General features: G+C 18.8%; 2 protein-coding genes and 1 pseudogene across 2 annotated transcripts, besides 1 other annotated feature; 1 reads left to right on the forward strand and 2 right to left on the reverse strand.

Annotated features, from left to right (window-relative positions):
* Positions 1 to 1,963: 1,963 nt before the first annotated feature.
* On the reverse strand, positions 1,964 to 3,203 carry PmUG01_01031900 (PIR protein; the record flags this gene model as incomplete). The annotated part of the gene is made up of 3 exons (XM_029008554.1): positions 1,964 to 2,101; positions 2,226 to 3,047; positions 3,180 to 3,203. 3 exons carry the CDS (start codon positions 3,201 to 3,203, stop codon positions 1,964 to 1,966), a joined length of 984 nt encoding a protein of 327 aa, XP_028860102.1.
* A 7,233-nt stretch (positions 3,204 to 10,436) lies between these two features.
* On the forward strand, positions 10,437 to 12,209 carry PmUG01_01032000 (annotated as a pseudogene).
* Positions 10,437 to 12,209: a sequence feature (PIR protein, pseudogene).
* Positions 12,210 to 15,912: 3,703 nt separating this feature from the next.
* Positions 15,913 to 16,763, reverse strand: PmUG01_01032100 (fam-m protein; the record flags this gene model as incomplete). Its single annotated transcript, XM_029008555.1, has 2 exons — positions 15,913 to 16,566; positions 16,677 to 16,763. 2 exons carry the CDS (start codon positions 16,761 to 16,763, stop codon positions 15,913 to 15,915), a joined length of 741 nt encoding a protein of 246 aa, XP_028860103.1.
* Positions 16,764 to 17,966: the final 1,203 nt, after the last annotated feature.

Consider the following 17,966-nt stretch of genomic DNA (forward strand, 5'->3'; position numbering starts at 1 on the left):
TTTATTTAGGCATATATTTAAAAATATTTATGCATCTCATAGGGAAATGTATTACTTGTGTTTTATATGACCATTATATGAATCTAATATTCGTAAAAAAAAATTTACATGTAATTCTACTTTTTCTGTTAAAGTGAAAAACATTGTAATATATTACATCACTTTTAATTGCAATATTTAAAGAATAAATGCAATAAACACAAATTCACTAATGATTGAGATTCTTTCATTTAATTTTAATAAATAATTCAAGTCATAAAGAGTAACTTAATTAAAAGCATTTAAAAAATAAATAATATAAAAAAATAAAATATAAATAATATACCTTTAGAACAAAAACATTATGATAAATCTCTTTAGAGTACATAAGACGTAGAATGTTATAATTTATTATTCCCTTATTATATTTTCAAGATGTTGCTCAATATTAATATTAATATTATATTTAATAATATTATTTATATAATAGTATTATATTATGAACTACAATATCTTCTTTCCTTCAAAATAAAAATAATAGTTTATATTTATTGCTTTTTACTTATGGTAAATGTCTATATTATTAATATGCATTATTGTATACTATGAATGACGTTATGTCTGTGGTAAAAAAATATTTTATTTCAATTTTGTTTTTTCTCAACATATAAATAATTCCAAAGGTATATATATGATTCTATTAACAATTAATTGAATTATTTAAAATAAAGTGTATTTAGTATAATATATGTTATTATGTTGCATATATGTTCAACGTAAAACAAATATAAATTTAATACTTTTCTCCATTTAAATAATAAACTATTATTTATTTATTTAGGTCCATTATCTTATTTTATTTCTTATTTGTAAAAATATTACCTTATGTTGAACTAATAAAATAAGTCTTCTTTTTATTTAATAATTATGTGGATAATTTAAACATTACGTAATAAAGAAAAACTCTAACATATTTAATTTAGGATAAATAATTTCATACTATTAGAGGCATTAATTTCATATTATTATTGTTTAGTCTTTCAGTTTTTATAAATTTACTTTAATTGTTATATAATTTCCAATGCAATTTTCTACTTGTGTTTTAATAATATACATTTTTTATTTATTTGTTATTTAATTCATGTAATCACAGAAGTTCACCAAGGATTACAATAATAAATATTCTATATTTATTCGCCTACTTTTACTTATTAAAAGTGAATAATTTTAGTTAAAAAATTTTGATATACTTCAACTTAAATATTATATAACATGTTGTAAGAATATGCACCTATCCCTTATACCATAAAATACAAAATGAATACTTTTATCATTCTGTTTGCAAATTAATATAATATATATTTATTACCACTTTAGAAAAAAAGCATATATTTATATAATATATAATTAATATATCATTATAATAATTTTCTCTTATATAGCAGGCCTTTACATATCTTTCATTCTTATACTTTAAAGAATTATATATTCATTATAGTTCTCCGTAATAAATAATAACTTAAAAATTAATGGATGAATATATATATTTATATAAAATAAATATATATAACATATAATAACATTTACTCCTTAGTATTTATATATTCTTATTATATAACGATAATCACTAAATCAATAGGAAAAAAAAAAAAGAATAATTAATTTTCATAATTTTATATTTTGTAACATATAAAAATATGAATTAATACTTCTGTATAAAAATATATTTTTCTATTATGTAAACTATAAGTATTTTGTTTATTTAATAAAGGCACTAAAACTTCCCAAAAAAATAATAATAAAAAATACGTATAAGGGTATAATATTCAAATGAATAATAATTATTATTTTGTCATTTATATATGCAGTTATTATTTTTTTTTGTTTTTGTAAGTTAATTTACTTCCAGAATAAGATTTAAATGTGTCTTAATTTGTCTGTCATAAAACATTTTATAATGCATGTGCAATTAGAATTAAATATTTCATATAGAATAATAAGATAAATAAATATTTCTGTCTTCTAAATTTAACTTTTTGTGTTTTGCATAATAAAATCTCTCTAATAATTCATTTTGATCCAAAAATTTTTCTTTATTTTTATTTTTCCTGTAGTGATAAGTCTAATATAAAAACAAAAATATAAAAAAAATAAAATTTTTATTTTGTAATTATATTTTTTTAAGGAAGATTTATTATACAGAAGTGTGTAGCGCAATTATATTTTATAACGGAATATTTATTTACTTTATACAATAAGAATAATGTGAAAAGTAGTCCTATTGTAACGAATCCAAATGTTATTGCTTTGTAAAAAGGATCATCTAAAAAGTTTATACGTGTTCTTTCAGATGAATGGTGACTTAACATTATAACGTCCCTATCAATAATTAATTCTTGAATTAGTTTTTTCCAATAATCAATCGATATATTATGTTTACATTTTAATTTGGATAAGAGATCATATGGGTTATATTTTTCTTCACATTTAAAATATTGTGAACACATGTTCACGTAGCTGTCTTTCTGAAAAAAGTATTTACAGAAATTCGTTATATGTTGTTCGTATATATTTTTTATCTGTTCAAGATAGTCACAATACTTTTTTTTTTCTGTACCAGAAGAACCTTTTTTATTTTTAATGTGATCATAACTTTTAAAATAAAAGTACAAATGTTTTTCTTCTTTCCATACATTAAAATTATCATCAAAGTAAAATAAACAATCTTTTTTTACTATATTTTTATATGCAGAAAGGATAGCGTGATTAAGTTTTGTTCTATCATCTGGGTGAAAAGTTTTATTCCCTTTAGTACCTAATTCACTTATAATTTTATCATATATCCAGTAAGTGAAGTAAGAACATTCATCATAATTAACATTTTCTTTTTTTTTACTTTTATTAAATTTTTTTAAGTAATCTATAATATTATTACAAATAGTTTTTACTTTTTGATCTTTCCATTTTGTTTCAGTGTCTCTACAGTAATCAACGCTTACCTCATTATTTCCATCTTTATAAAGATCATCATATTGTTTATATTCGGGTAACTCTTTTAAAATATTTTCCTAAAGATGAATTAGAAGAATTCAATATATAAATATTTAAGTTGTTATTTTAAAATAATTTGTGATACTTAATGATGTATCATGCATTAAAATAAAAATTAAAAAGTATATTAGTAAGTGTAAAATATTTACCAAAGCACCTGTTGAAGTACTCATTCTATTTTGAGGAATATCAATTAAATAAAAAGATCATAATTTAGAACATATAAATATCAATATATATATAGAATAATAGCATATAATAAATTTATATATTATGTATATTTTATATGAATTATAGATTTAATAAATATTTATTTTTTGAGAATTATAATATATTTATAGATTTTGGATAATATTATAATAATTATATACTTACAACACGAAATATACATTTTTCAGGTAGAAAAAAATAAAATGAATATTACAAATATAATGCTTATATTAAAATAAAATATTATGTGGAAAATTTTTATCTTGTAAAATTTAATTTTATAAAAGTACTAAGAAATTCTCTTAATGATATATATTAGGTAAAATTATAACTAAATAAAGTATATATGTTTACGTTATTTTATAATAAAATATTCACTAAATTATCCTATTTCATTTCGAAAACATCGTATTTATCTATATATATATATATAATTAAATTTCCTTCATTATGATTAACTTGGTTAGAATGATCAATTATATATCATATATATTAGTATAATTTTTCTTTGTAGTTATAATAATGAATAATATATTTTATTATCTTTATATTAATGTGTATTAGGAATTAAAAAAAATTTTAAATAATTGAAATATGATATATATAATAATATATAACAAATGTTTTATGTATTCTTTATTATAAAAAAAATTTTTATTTATAAATAATAAGTATAAAAAATACAATTTATTTTGTAATTTAAAAAATTATATATATTTCTCTCTTTATTATTCTTCGAGGAAATTAAAATCCATTTTATTTTACTTTGCACCAGTAATAATGTAATATACTTGCTTAAAGAAATAACTATAACCATATATGTATAAAAAAAATTAGTTTTTGTTTTAAGTTATTCGGAATAAAATTATTTTAAGAAATTTTAAAATTCACTATTTTAAAAAGATTACGTTGAGGATAAAAAAATATATTAAATACTATACAAAATAAAAAAAATATTCAGGAAAATTTGATAAAAAAACATTTATTTTATCTGTAAACTATATTCTAATAAATCTTTTTTCATCAATTATATATATATTGAAATAATTCGTAAATTTTTTATTTTTATACTGAAAAATATATATTTATCAATTATTGTTTTATTTATTTGTAATTTTATAATTAAATATTCGCTTCTGTTATAATAATTAATGAAAAGAAGCAAAAATTGATATATATTCTTTCTTATATTTTTTAATATTTTGCGTAAACTAGTGGAATAACTTCATGCAGCTATTATCTGTACCATTATTTTTAGTATATTATGGTATTATTACATATCAATTCATTTAATATTATATTATATATGTTGTAAAAAATCGTATGATATAATATAGGAAAAATTAATTATAATTATTAATGTATGGAAATGAACATACTATTTTTTTAATAATTTAATGGAGCTATAAAATTTTTTTTATAATATTTTATTTTTTCTGCTATCACTGTTGACATATTGAGAATTAGTTTTTTTCCCGTATAAATAATATATTCAGTTAGATAATAATTATATAAGTGAATGAGTTTATATTATTTAATTAAATTCACTATGTTACAGTATTGTTAAATCTAACTTATAATGCATAGTGTTATTTCATGTACTATTTATTTTAACCTTACAAGTACATAATATATATCCTATGTTATTAATTTAACTTAATCTAAATAATAAAAATTGTAACTAGGAATGTTTTTATTAACTACAATAAAGTAATTATACTCTTATTATCTAAATATTTTCATAAGTTACTATAGCAAGAAATATTAATACAATTATTTTATAAAAAACACAGCATCTGAAATATAATATATAAATTAATAAAACGTGGGTAAGTATAATTAACTAATAAAACTTTAAATATTATATTTAATGTAGAAAAAAGAAAATGTGCTACGAATAACTATATAAAATAGCATTTTTTTAATTACATTCAACAAACTCTTTATATGGAGTATTTTAAACAATTTTTATATTTTAAGATTATTTGACATTTGATCGTCAATTTGTTATATATCTTAAAGTTTATTTTAGATTTCTTAATAAGTACGCTTTTTATTGAATTTACTGTTATGTTATTATGTGTCTACAATGTATCCTGTTTTATACATAATATATTGATAACAAAATATATATTTATTAAAACCATTTATTATATAAAACTTCATAAAGTAACCTATGTATACTTTCTCAAAAATTTGGATGTTCTTTCAAATTCTTATACATATTTATATATAATATAATTAAATAACATTTCTAGTATTAATTTAATAATACTTATATTTATTATTTATATTTTTCTTAATATTATTTTATTCTTTTTATTATTAAGTAGAATTAGAGTGTGAACCCTATTTTTATTCTCCTTAATGTAATCTTTTTGAATCAATTAGTATAATGCTTCATATTATTGTACATATTCTAATATAGGTTGATAAGATGAATATAATTGTCTGTTATTACAATATATATATATAATTATATGGCTATATCTTTTCTTAATTAGTTTGTATGTTCCATAGATATATTATTATTTATTTTTTTTTCTCTGTTGTATTACATACAAAACTTCCAAGTAGAGGTTACTAAAGAATATATTAAGAAGATAAAAAGAATATCATGTAATTATTTTTAAACCAAAATATTTTAAGGTTATTATTATATAAAAATTAGAGTGTAGTATATGAATTTTAAGGAAGAACTTATGTTTACAATATTAGGGGCATAAAGTAGATAATATATTCCAAGTGTTAAGGAAACTATAGTTATAATTCAAGAGCATATTATATTAAATTATTACATATAGTTTTTGAAGTATTATCATAATCCATATTAATTCCTGATGGTATCTCAGATTTTAAGAACTTTAGCAGTTGCTGTATTCTGTTATGTAAACATAATTAAATAAATGTTCAAAATCACTGATAACTTTAAAGTAAATATATTAATTTACCTTGATAAGTATTTACCCTTTTTATCCTATATTATTTTAATTATTAGTGTATATTTGTTGTACTATTTTGTACTTCATATTTATTAATAGACAGAAGTTGTTCTTTGGGTGTAGTTTTAAATTAATTACTTAATATATCTTTGCACTCATCTGTATTACTTTTTGTTTTTTAATATCTATATTCATATTTCCTTTTAATATAGTCATAACTTTTAAAATAAGCACATAAATTTTCTCCATTTTTACGAGGTTTATACACATCTACAAAATTACTTTCAGAAGGTACCTCTTTTAAAATACTTATAATATTTTTTATTATGTTATAAACTTTATTAACACTTGTGCTTCTATTGTAATTATAGAAACCCCTTGATATTATTGTTTTCCTATAGTAAAACATAAGCTAAAAATAATGGCAGATATCTCTGAAATTTTGAATGTTTTTTCACGAATTATGTTAATTCCTTAAATATATTGCTACCTTTTTAAAATTCGCTTTAATGTCTTTTTGAATGTCTTTTAAATCATTATATTTATTTCTATAATCACTTGAATTATTAACTACATTCAATTTATTTTAACTTTCACATAAAAGTGAACACTGGAATATATCTTTTTAAAAATCAAATGATAAAAATAAATTATATGTATAAATACTTTCCCTCCAGAAAGTGTTTTTTTCATTAAACATATTTAGAACATTCAAGTTATAAATTATTAATAATTAATATGATAAAAACTAGATTTCCCCATTTATTTTGTTCAAAAGTTATTTTCTATTTATACATATGTTAAATGTAGATAAGAAAGGATTTGTTTTAGTATATTTTTAATTTTATAAAAAATAAGTATAGCAATTTATAGGCACATTACTTATTTATTAATGCCAATTTTAATAACAAAAAATATATTTATTAGTTCTATAACTTTACTCATTTACCTTTAAGAATAAATTATACTAGAACTATATATACTATATAAAATAAGTATTTTTAATTTAAAAAAAAAATTCAGTGAACATCAGAAATTTAATATTCATGCAAAATGCAGCATATCATATTAAAAATAAGCACTACGTAAAGTATTAACCTATATATTTATAATGGAATTCTATTAATCTCATAATATATAATGAATGATATTTATATTAAAAATATATAAACTTTAATTTTCATTGAGATGTTTATATAATATTGCTATTTAACTTTTAAAAATATTCCATTCCGGATGAATATAATTATTATTTATATTTAAAATCAATAAAATTTATATTATAAGAATATAGAATTTTAATAAACGAACTTTTTTATTTTGATTGTTTCTAACGATATAAATATACTATTAATTATTTTCAATTTAATTTATATTAAATATTTAAACTTCTTATAAAATGATAAAATATTATAAATTAGTAAATATAATATACGACAAATGTGGTCTATTTTATAGTACAAAATTTGATAAGTATTTCAAATTTTTAATAATTATAATTCTATTATTTTGAAGGATCTGGTATTTAATTGACCATATGATGGTTTCTGCTTTTCTTAATTTTGAGGTAGCTGTAAATTTAACATATTAATTTATTGTATAACGATATATTCTCTATGTAATTTTAGGTTGTAGAAATAATGGTATAATTATATATTTGTAATAAAAGTAAATGTTAATAGCGCATTATATGGTACTAGCAAATTTTTCAAATATATACTAAAATAACTCTTAAAAAAATAAAAATAAATTTAAGATTTATTTTTACATATTTAATATCACAAAAATACATTTGTAAATTATATATATAATTTGTGTCTTTAATTTCTATAAAAGTATTACGTTATCGAAATAAATATATGATATTCTTTTTATTATTCATACATTTAATAATGATCATTAAATATCATTATGTATAATTTTCCAAATATATATTTTTATATATTTTATTTATTTTTGCTGCGAATTATACTAGTAACAGTATATAATAGCACATTATTTAAAAAAAATAAAAAAAATTTGTAATCATTATTTTTTTGAATTACGTTTTAGCAGTAAAAAACTTAAATCACTATTTACAATGTAAAATATATGATGTAAAGATTTTATATACTTTTAATTATTAGTTCATTCTTAATGAATAACCATATATATTTTTTTTTAATATTTGGAAAAATTTTGTTATAAGTATTGATATCACAAATTTCTAGTTCATCAGAATAAATTAAAAGAAAAAATAGAAATCGTCTAAAGAAATATTCCGAACATATGCATTAATTAGTTAGTTTCATTAGATACTATTTTACAGCAGAATACAATATATTCATATATATAAATGAAAAATTGCAAATATTTTAAAAGCAATTATATGCAATATAACATATATATAATAGTTATAATTAAAATTGGCTCATAATGTTTTTGATAAAATATATATGTATCATTCGTATTAAAAAATTTTAAAAGAATATTAAATTTACAACAATTAAAATTACTAAAATATACTGTTTGTGTAACATGGAATGCATTTTAATGAATTAGATGTTTTATGCATATTCCATTAATCAAAATATTATCATATATAATCTCTATAAATACAAAAATTATTATTCGAATTAAAAGCACTCATAAAAAGTAATAACTGAAATGAAAATGAAACACAATGTAGTTAAGAAGTTTTGTATAAATTAAGTAATTTCTGTATTTATTACATAATTACGTATACATTAAGTGGTTTTTTGCATATGAAATATTATTAAGAATTCATTAATATATTTATTTTAAAACCATTCGTGTAATCATAATAATAAAAAAATAAACAATAGATTATAATTCCTTTGTGCTAAAAATATATATATGCAATAAACATAAAACAAAATAAAAAAAAAAATTAATAAAAATTCCTCTTATATGACAAAATTAAATCAAAAGAAAAAAAAAATATAAAAAATATATAGCAACTATTTCATTATATAAATTTATTAATTTTCAATATATTTTTTCTAATTTAAAAAAAAAAATTGTGTAAATTATAATGAAAAAAGTAATAAAATTATTTTAGCATCTACAAGAAGTATACTAAAAAAGAGAATTTTATTATATTTACGTATAAACGAATGGTAGAAGCTTTTTCCATTTTTTTGTTCAAAAATATTTTCATATATTATGTCATTATTTGGAACATATTATTTTGTGGGATTATAAAATTATAATGAGTTATTTCGAAATATTACCTAAAAAAAACAAATAGAAATTTATATATGCAACTCTATTATATCTTTTTATTAATGCATTAATATGTAACAACGTATATAAGGATGAGATATTAAAAAGTAAGTATTAATTTTAGAGTACTCTACTATATCCTTTTATTATAAATTTATAATGTGAAAATAGTAAAAAATTTATTGTTAATATATTTTAAAACTGAAGACCTTAACTTATGTTATATTTGTTCATTTTAACATTATTATAAAATGATATATTTTTAAAAATAGTAATTATAAAGGAACTATTTTGTTATAATAAAAACTTATAATATATTTTAAATATTACAATTGTAATTATAAAAAAGTTTTTTAAGCAGTTATTATTTTTTATCTTATTTAGGATCATTTATCAACATGTATAACAATAACTCTTGCTTTATAAAATTTCCAAATTTGTATAAATAAAATTTCTTTAGTATTCATTTATCTAATTTTAATAAAAATATATATATGTATATACTATTTTGTAATAAGCCCTTATATCGATTTTAAGGAATAATTATGTTAATATAGTACTAAATATAAAAGAGAATTAATTATTATTGATAAAGAAAATATTAAAAAAAACGAAATAAATTGATACATATATTAAAGAATTATTAAAAAAATAATATAATAAAAAATTATAATATAGTGTAAAACATTAATGGAAAAGTGAATTAATCGTATAAAAAAATTATTTACAAAATAAAACACTATGAGCTAAAATTAAAATGTCATTTTAGAATTCTGAACTTATTTTTTTTTTGTTCTATTTCAAAATTTTAAATGATTATTCTATAGGATAATATCAGTGCTATGGATTTTTAATTATAAATAATAATTAACTAATTTTTATTACTAAGGAAGATTTATTTAATTCTTATAATTAATATAGTGAAATACATAATATGTCATTAATAACTGTACTTTTATTTTTTATATATAGGTAATTCAAAACTTCGAATGGTAAAATTTTTTTTTATTTCAATTTTTTGAAGCAATAATGTCAACTTCAAATGAGGATAAATGGGTACATATTAATTCTTAATTAAAAAGTGTATTAACATTTTATAAATTTAGTATTTTTTTACGAAAACAAAATATATATCCATGATTTTAAAAGATATTGTAAATATATATATATATAATTCATTAGGTCTGTTTAATTTTTAGGATAAAATTTTAGTGGGATCACATTCATATAATATATATAATAAATTCGACAAGAAGGTTGAAGGAGAAAAATATAACAATTCTTGTAGTGTATTCAAAAATGAAGGAGATGCTGGTAAGAATGAAGGTTTCGAACTATGTAAAAAAATTGCAAGAAATTCAGATGATTTACTTGAACATAGTAATAAAGATGTATCTACTATTTACTGTTCACACTATAAGTATTGGGCATACAAAAATATAAAAAAGTTTCTAGAGGGTAATTCTAAAAATGATAGTAGAAATTCCTATATTAGTAAATTTATGAAAGCTCGAGACAGTATTAATAAAGCTTATAATTCATATTTTTGTCAGTATGAGTTTAAAAATAATAATGCTTTAAGTGTATTAAATGTTAAGTTAGAAGAGAAATATTTGTATGATTATTTTCGTAATTATGATAGTATTAAATCTTATGATACTTGTAAACTTGTTTCACTGAGGGAATATGAAAAATACCTTAGACATATAGATACATTATATAAAAAGTATAGAAATGAAAAATACTGTTGCGAAAATTCATGGAATTATTGTCCAAATTATTTTAAATGTTATGAGGGGTTTGATCCAACTAAACTTTTATCTGTATTAAATTCTAAAGGAAAGAAAAATTGTGATAATTTAAAAAATTTAGAAGATTCTTTAGCATCCGGTATGTCAAAGGGTTCTAGTTCCCAAACAGATATAGAAGATTCAATTTTTATTTTTTATTGCACAGATATTAATGAAGACAGACTTTCAGTTAACAGACGAACTCGTGAAAGACCAAATGCTGATAAAAGTGTATGTCGTTTTTTTTCCGATCTCTTCTAAATCTCGTAATAAACCATCTTTAACAGGAGTTGAAACTTCTACAAATATACCTATTTCTGGAACGATTCCTCAAGAGAAAACTTCAGATATTAACAAATCAAGACAAGAAACCACAGAAACAAATGGAATTTCTGGAAGAACAGAAAAATCACCGGCTGAAAATTCATTAGAAACAGAAAAAGTTAAACAAACGCAAGAACAGCAAACTTGTCCTGGGTACCAATTAGAAAAAGATGCACCAAAATTCTGTAAAGAGCCAAATGTACGAGAAAAAGGAACTCTCGGAGGAAGATGGAATGAATATTCTCCCCATAAAAGAGTTAGATTCACTCGAAGCATTGAAGGTTTTTATTCTCATACTTTAGTAAATAAAACTGATATTATTAGCAACACTTTTTTCCGAGTTGGTATTGCATTTGCTTTGGCTGTTGGAATAATTTTCATTATTTTCCTTTATTATAAAGTAAATTATAGATTCTCTATAAAATGAAATATATATTAATTTACTATTTTATGTTTCTATTGAATTATATAATTATAAAACAAATGTATTCATTATGCTTCGTATTATTTATTTTTATATTAGTTCACACCTTTTGGACGACATTTAAGAAAAAAGCCATCCAGGAATAAACGAATTGATGATGATGTTGATATATCATACTTGCGGCAGTTTAAAATACGTGCACCAAAAACGGTAAATAGAAATAGAGGTAGTACAAGATTACAGTTTGCTTATTATTCTAGGTGAAACCATATTTGATTACTTCAAATAAAAGTCAAAATAATTTAGTGAATGAATAATGAAAAGCAAACGTGTAGAAGTTATATATGTATTTATATATAGTAAGAGAAAAAATAAAAGAAAATTGAATGAAATACAGTTAACACATAATGTAAATATAAATAATATACAATGGGTATACACAAAATTATCCAAGTATTGTACTTATATATATGAAATGTATGCAGTAAAACGCATAAAATAAAAAATAATCGAACACAGAAAATTAGAGTAAATTTATATATAAAATAAAACACCTAAAAAATTATGAAACTTATATTACTATCAGAAGAAGAGTAAATAGTAAGAATATCATATATAAAAAAAAAAAAAAAAAGAGAAAAAGAAAATTATACATAACAATTTATAAAACGTATTACATAAATAATTATATAATTTATGATTCTAAAATAATTTAAGATAAATTAATATATATAGAAAAAACACGATACTATAAGGAAAAATGAAAAAAGTTTGTTGTAATTAAAAAGTAGAAATTTTATAAAGACACAGTGTGTATGAATTATATATAGTGAATGTATTTGAATGAATAATAATAGAATAAACAGTTTAAAAATAAATAGGAAAGTAACGATATATATACTATCTATATTTAGGTACATTTTTAGAAAGGTAAATAGCTAATTTTAAGAATTAAGTTTGGGCTTTTAGAATTTTTTTTTTATATTTGTCTTTTAATTATATAAATGCAATAACTGAAATTCTTTACTTTATATTAATATTATTATTAATTTTGTTTTAATTTATGTTATATAAGTAAAATAATATATATTCTATAAAATTCTTATACTAAATTTGACATAGATGCATTACATATGTTAACAAAATAAAAAATATTATGAATTATGTTAATATAATTTTTACATTAACAATATCCAAATAATTCCTTTATTTAAATGAATACAATTGCTATTACGAGAAAGTAACCTCTTAGTTTTGGCAAAATATATACCTTTTTTTATAATATATATCATAATATAAAATGAATGAGGATTTTATTATTAAAAATGAAAAGAAGGGAATTATAAATGCCGTGAACCAACTCATATATATAGTTACTTTATTATAATATATTTAATAAAGATAATAATATATAAGAATGAAATTTCGCAATATACATGTAATACCGGCATATCTTAATAGTCTATGATACATTAAAAAATATATTGCTGAAAACATTTAATAGTCAGTTAATTTTATATAAGGTATTAAAATATTACAAATATCATTATGCTTATTTTTAGTAATGCATATAAAATAAAGTTAGATATTGCATTAGATACATCTAAAAAATGCGGATACCTTGTTGTATATAATATATATAACAAATCATGTTAATAATGTACTTACTAAAACATGAAAAAATACATATTTTATTTATAATAAGCATTAATTTTTTATTTTATCATCATTATTTCAGAAAATTATAATTTTCAATTAAACTCATAGCATTATTCCTAAATGTAAATTTTCCAATTGTATCTATTTAAATGTTTTTTTTTTTTAATTAAATATATATATATATATGATAAATTTAACGAAAGGGAAAAAGAAATAAAAACAGTAATTCGTGAGAAAAATACATGATTATCAGCATAATCGAAATTTATATTTACATTTGTTTAAATATATCAGGAATGTATGTACATATTCATTTTTTTTACCATTTTATTTTATAACAGATATTTGCTTAGTTTTTATAACACAGAATTAAATCAGGAATTTCGTACGTATACTAATAAAATAGTAAATAAATGTATGATCTAGAATATTGATATTGTATTGTAATAATCAATATTAATAATCTCCTACATGAAGCCCTAAAAACAAAAAGAATTGTACTAGTATATCTTGGTAATATTTTTGCCATAATTTGGACTATATATTACCCCTTTTAGATACATATGTGTACTATTTACAGATAACAATATAATTTTATAATATTTATAACATTTAATATTGAAAAAAAGAAAAAAAAAATTGTAAAACCTATTAAAAATTTTCTTAGAAATAGATTGATACTTTTATGAGCATTTATCCAAATATTAATTTTAATTTATCTAAATTGAACAACATATTTTCAAAACAATAAAATAATTATTCCTTTTTATTGTCTACTATATACTTTTCTAAATATGCAAATCATGTAATGAATTAAAAAATTATTAGTTTTAATTTTTTGGTTAAATTATAACTTACAAAAGTTCTTTTTAAAAAATGATAGAACATTAAAATGTGAAATTCTCGTAAATAAATTAGACCACACGTTTTATGATATATCTGTTTGTGATTAATCACTAAATGCAAAATATAATTTAAGACTTTAATTATTATATATCATAACATTTAAAATTATTAAAAACATGATAGCACTATTATGATATAATATGTGAATACAAATAATTTTTTACTTAAGTTTATGTTATTAAAATGAGAAAGAATATAATTTCAGAAAATTCTTAATCATTAATATAATATTATATAAATTCACATATTTAAGATCATATTACTGATGCGGTAAAAATATGTATAGAGCAAAAATACTAAGTACTGAGAATTTGCAAATGTTTATTTATGTGTAATAGTGTTATGTAAAAAAACGTATATATCTTTAAAGTGCATTAACGCATTATTCAGTAGTTAATTGAATTCCATTATAAATTTATTATTTACTTTTATTAAGTAGTTATTGTTTAAGTTTGGAACAAATGCGTAATTGTTTTATGATACATACTAGTATAAGATTAAGATTAATTAAAAAAAGTATTAGCTAGATTTTGCTAATAAAATATATATATAATATCTTTTTATTATATATACGTTATTTTTTAAAAAAAGCATTAATTCCCATAACTATAAATTTTATAAAATACAATGATAATTTTGTTTTGAGCTCTTCATTTAAATATTATATATTCTGAAATTGAAATTAAGCAATTAGTAATGCATTCTTCAAAGCAAAAAATATTGGTACATAAGGATTATTGTATTAATGTACCAGGCGAATTAAACTATATATATGTTATAAAGATATTTAAAGTATATATATTTTTTATTATATAATTTCTATAAAACTTTTTTTTTAGTATAAATATTATGTTGTCTTTTAAATAAAAAAGTGTTTGTGTCAAGGGTACAAAATTCTTTTCGTTACTATAAATTTAAAACAAGACGCATTTAGTATTAATTTAACACTAATAATACATTGTTTTAATTACCAAAAAAATTAATCATTTTTCTATGAAAAATATTGCAATATAGGAAGAAGCAATTTTTTTTTCAAATATGAGTTTTCATACTCCAATAAAATTATATGAATTGTTTTATTATATATTAATTTTTATGCTTAAATATATATTCTTCATAAGAATCTAATTTAATAAACATATTTATGTTTATATTAGCCCATAATATGTAATTAATATGAATCAATAATTTAAAAGAAAAGTTCATAAATATCAAAATATCCAAATTCAAAAATAAATGAATAACTTATTTTTTTTTTTCTTCTGTATAAAAAAGATAATTACTAATATATGTATTTATAGAATTATAATAATTATAGGCATATTTTATAAAAATAAATTCTATAAAAATATTATACATATAAGTTAATGTTGTTAACTTACAGAAAAATGTTTATTTCTAATTAATCATTTAAATCAGCCATTAACTTAATTTTTTTATAGTTTTCATTATTTTTTAGGATTTTATATAACGCTATTAGAACTATAACAGACAATATAATAATCAGTGTTACAAATGATATTAGAAAAAAATGTTCTTTTGCTCCACCCAAGGCAGTTTCAACTGCAGTCCATGCCCCGCTCAAAAATAATGAATCTTTAATCCAATCTCCTGCAGTTTTCAAGTAGTTAAATGCTTGTAATATTGGTAATCCTATTCCCAAAAAGAAGAAAAGGGAAAATATACTAACTCCAAATCCATAATTCTTAAATTTTATTTTTTTTAAAGCTATATTACAAATTCTTCTCTTTTTTTCAAGAAAATCATCATAGTCCTTTTTTTTAACTAATTTTCTTTCAAAATGGAAGTGTTTACCGTCAAACATACTATTATTATAATCTATAACTTCTGTATAGTATTGCGCCTTATTTAGTGGCCTTCTATTAGAATGTTTGTTTTTTCCTTTTTCCCCCTCTCCATTGAATGGTTTTTCATCTTTTAAATCTAAAATAATCGAATCCTTATTCTGTTTATATTTTGCTAGTAAACGATAACTTCTTGTATATAATCTTCGACATGGTGTCAAGTCCTCATCCAATGATATGTTAATAGTACCCTAAAAAAAGTTTATGTTAATATATGTTAATACAATAATAAATATTTTTAAATAATATAAAACACGAAAAATATATATTTCACAGAAATACATAAATAATATTATCATACTATATGACAATAAAAATGACATATCCAAATTAAAAGGATAAGCGCAGATAATTTATAAAATAGGATGGAATTAATTTTTTGTTGCATTATATAAATAATTAATAAGCAAACATATTAAGGGAAAAATAAATAACAATTTATTTTTCTACTTATAAGGGATGCTATATATAATTAAAAAAAAAACCTTTTTTTTATTACTTCATAAATACTTAATAATATTTATATAATTACGATATATTTTACAGCTTATACAAGAAAAAAACTTTAAAGATATTTTAAAAATTTTTTAATGTTAATGTTATAAAAAGAAAAGGTAATAAACATTTATTTAAATAAAATAAATTGTGTTTATTTATAAATATTTAAAAAAGTTTATATAATTATTTACTGTAAATTACTGATTAAATAGATTATGTATTAATCTTATTCAGAATAAACAAAAAAAAAATATACGATTTATTATTATACACAAATATTTAGTTTACATACTATGCAGAATGTAGAGAATATACATATTATATATCGCCCTTCATATTAAAAATATATTTGCTAATTTTAAGAATGTTATCGTATAAATGATTCTAATTTTTTTAAAGATATTTTTTAAAAAGATATTATTCCTAAAATATATTAATTAATGAAATATTATAATAGAGAAAGTAAATTTTTTTTTTGTGCAACATGTTGTGTTATACATGGCAATTGCATTACTGCGTAAACATGGATATTATTTTTATAGGCTATAATATAATTTTGAAAAATCTAATTTTTAGTATATTATATAATATGTAAAAAAATATATATATTGTAAAGATGAATAAAATCTGACTCTTTATTTTTCTATCATAATTTTTAAAAATTATAATTTAAAATTAAGATTAATTTGTAGTGTTATTTCTATAAAAAAAATATTCATATTCATCTAATTTTTTTTGTTTAATTATTAATATATATTTAGAAGAAATATCAATATAGAATGAAATAAAAAAAGTGTAGTGAATAGTAAAAATAATTTTAAATGTACTACTAATATTCTTATTAGCAATATTTTCAATTTCTGTATGTAGATATGTCCAAATATATCTGTCTCATTTTCTGTATATTATATGTGGATAGTCACAAAGAAAAAAATATAGATAAGTTATTTCACTTATTAATTGCTTATATTTAAAGAGTATATAAAGGCGATAACCAGAAATTATATTATAATATTCATTTGAATCTATGAAAAATAATATTTAATAATTGAAAACTACTCAATAATATGCTGTAGACAGAAACATACAAATT

This window comes from Plasmodium malariae (genome assembly GCF_900090045.1).
Source record: "Plasmodium malariae genome assembly, chromosome: 1".
Taxonomy (NCBI): Eukaryota; Apicomplexa; class Aconoidasida; order Haemosporida; family Plasmodiidae; genus Plasmodium; species Plasmodium malariae.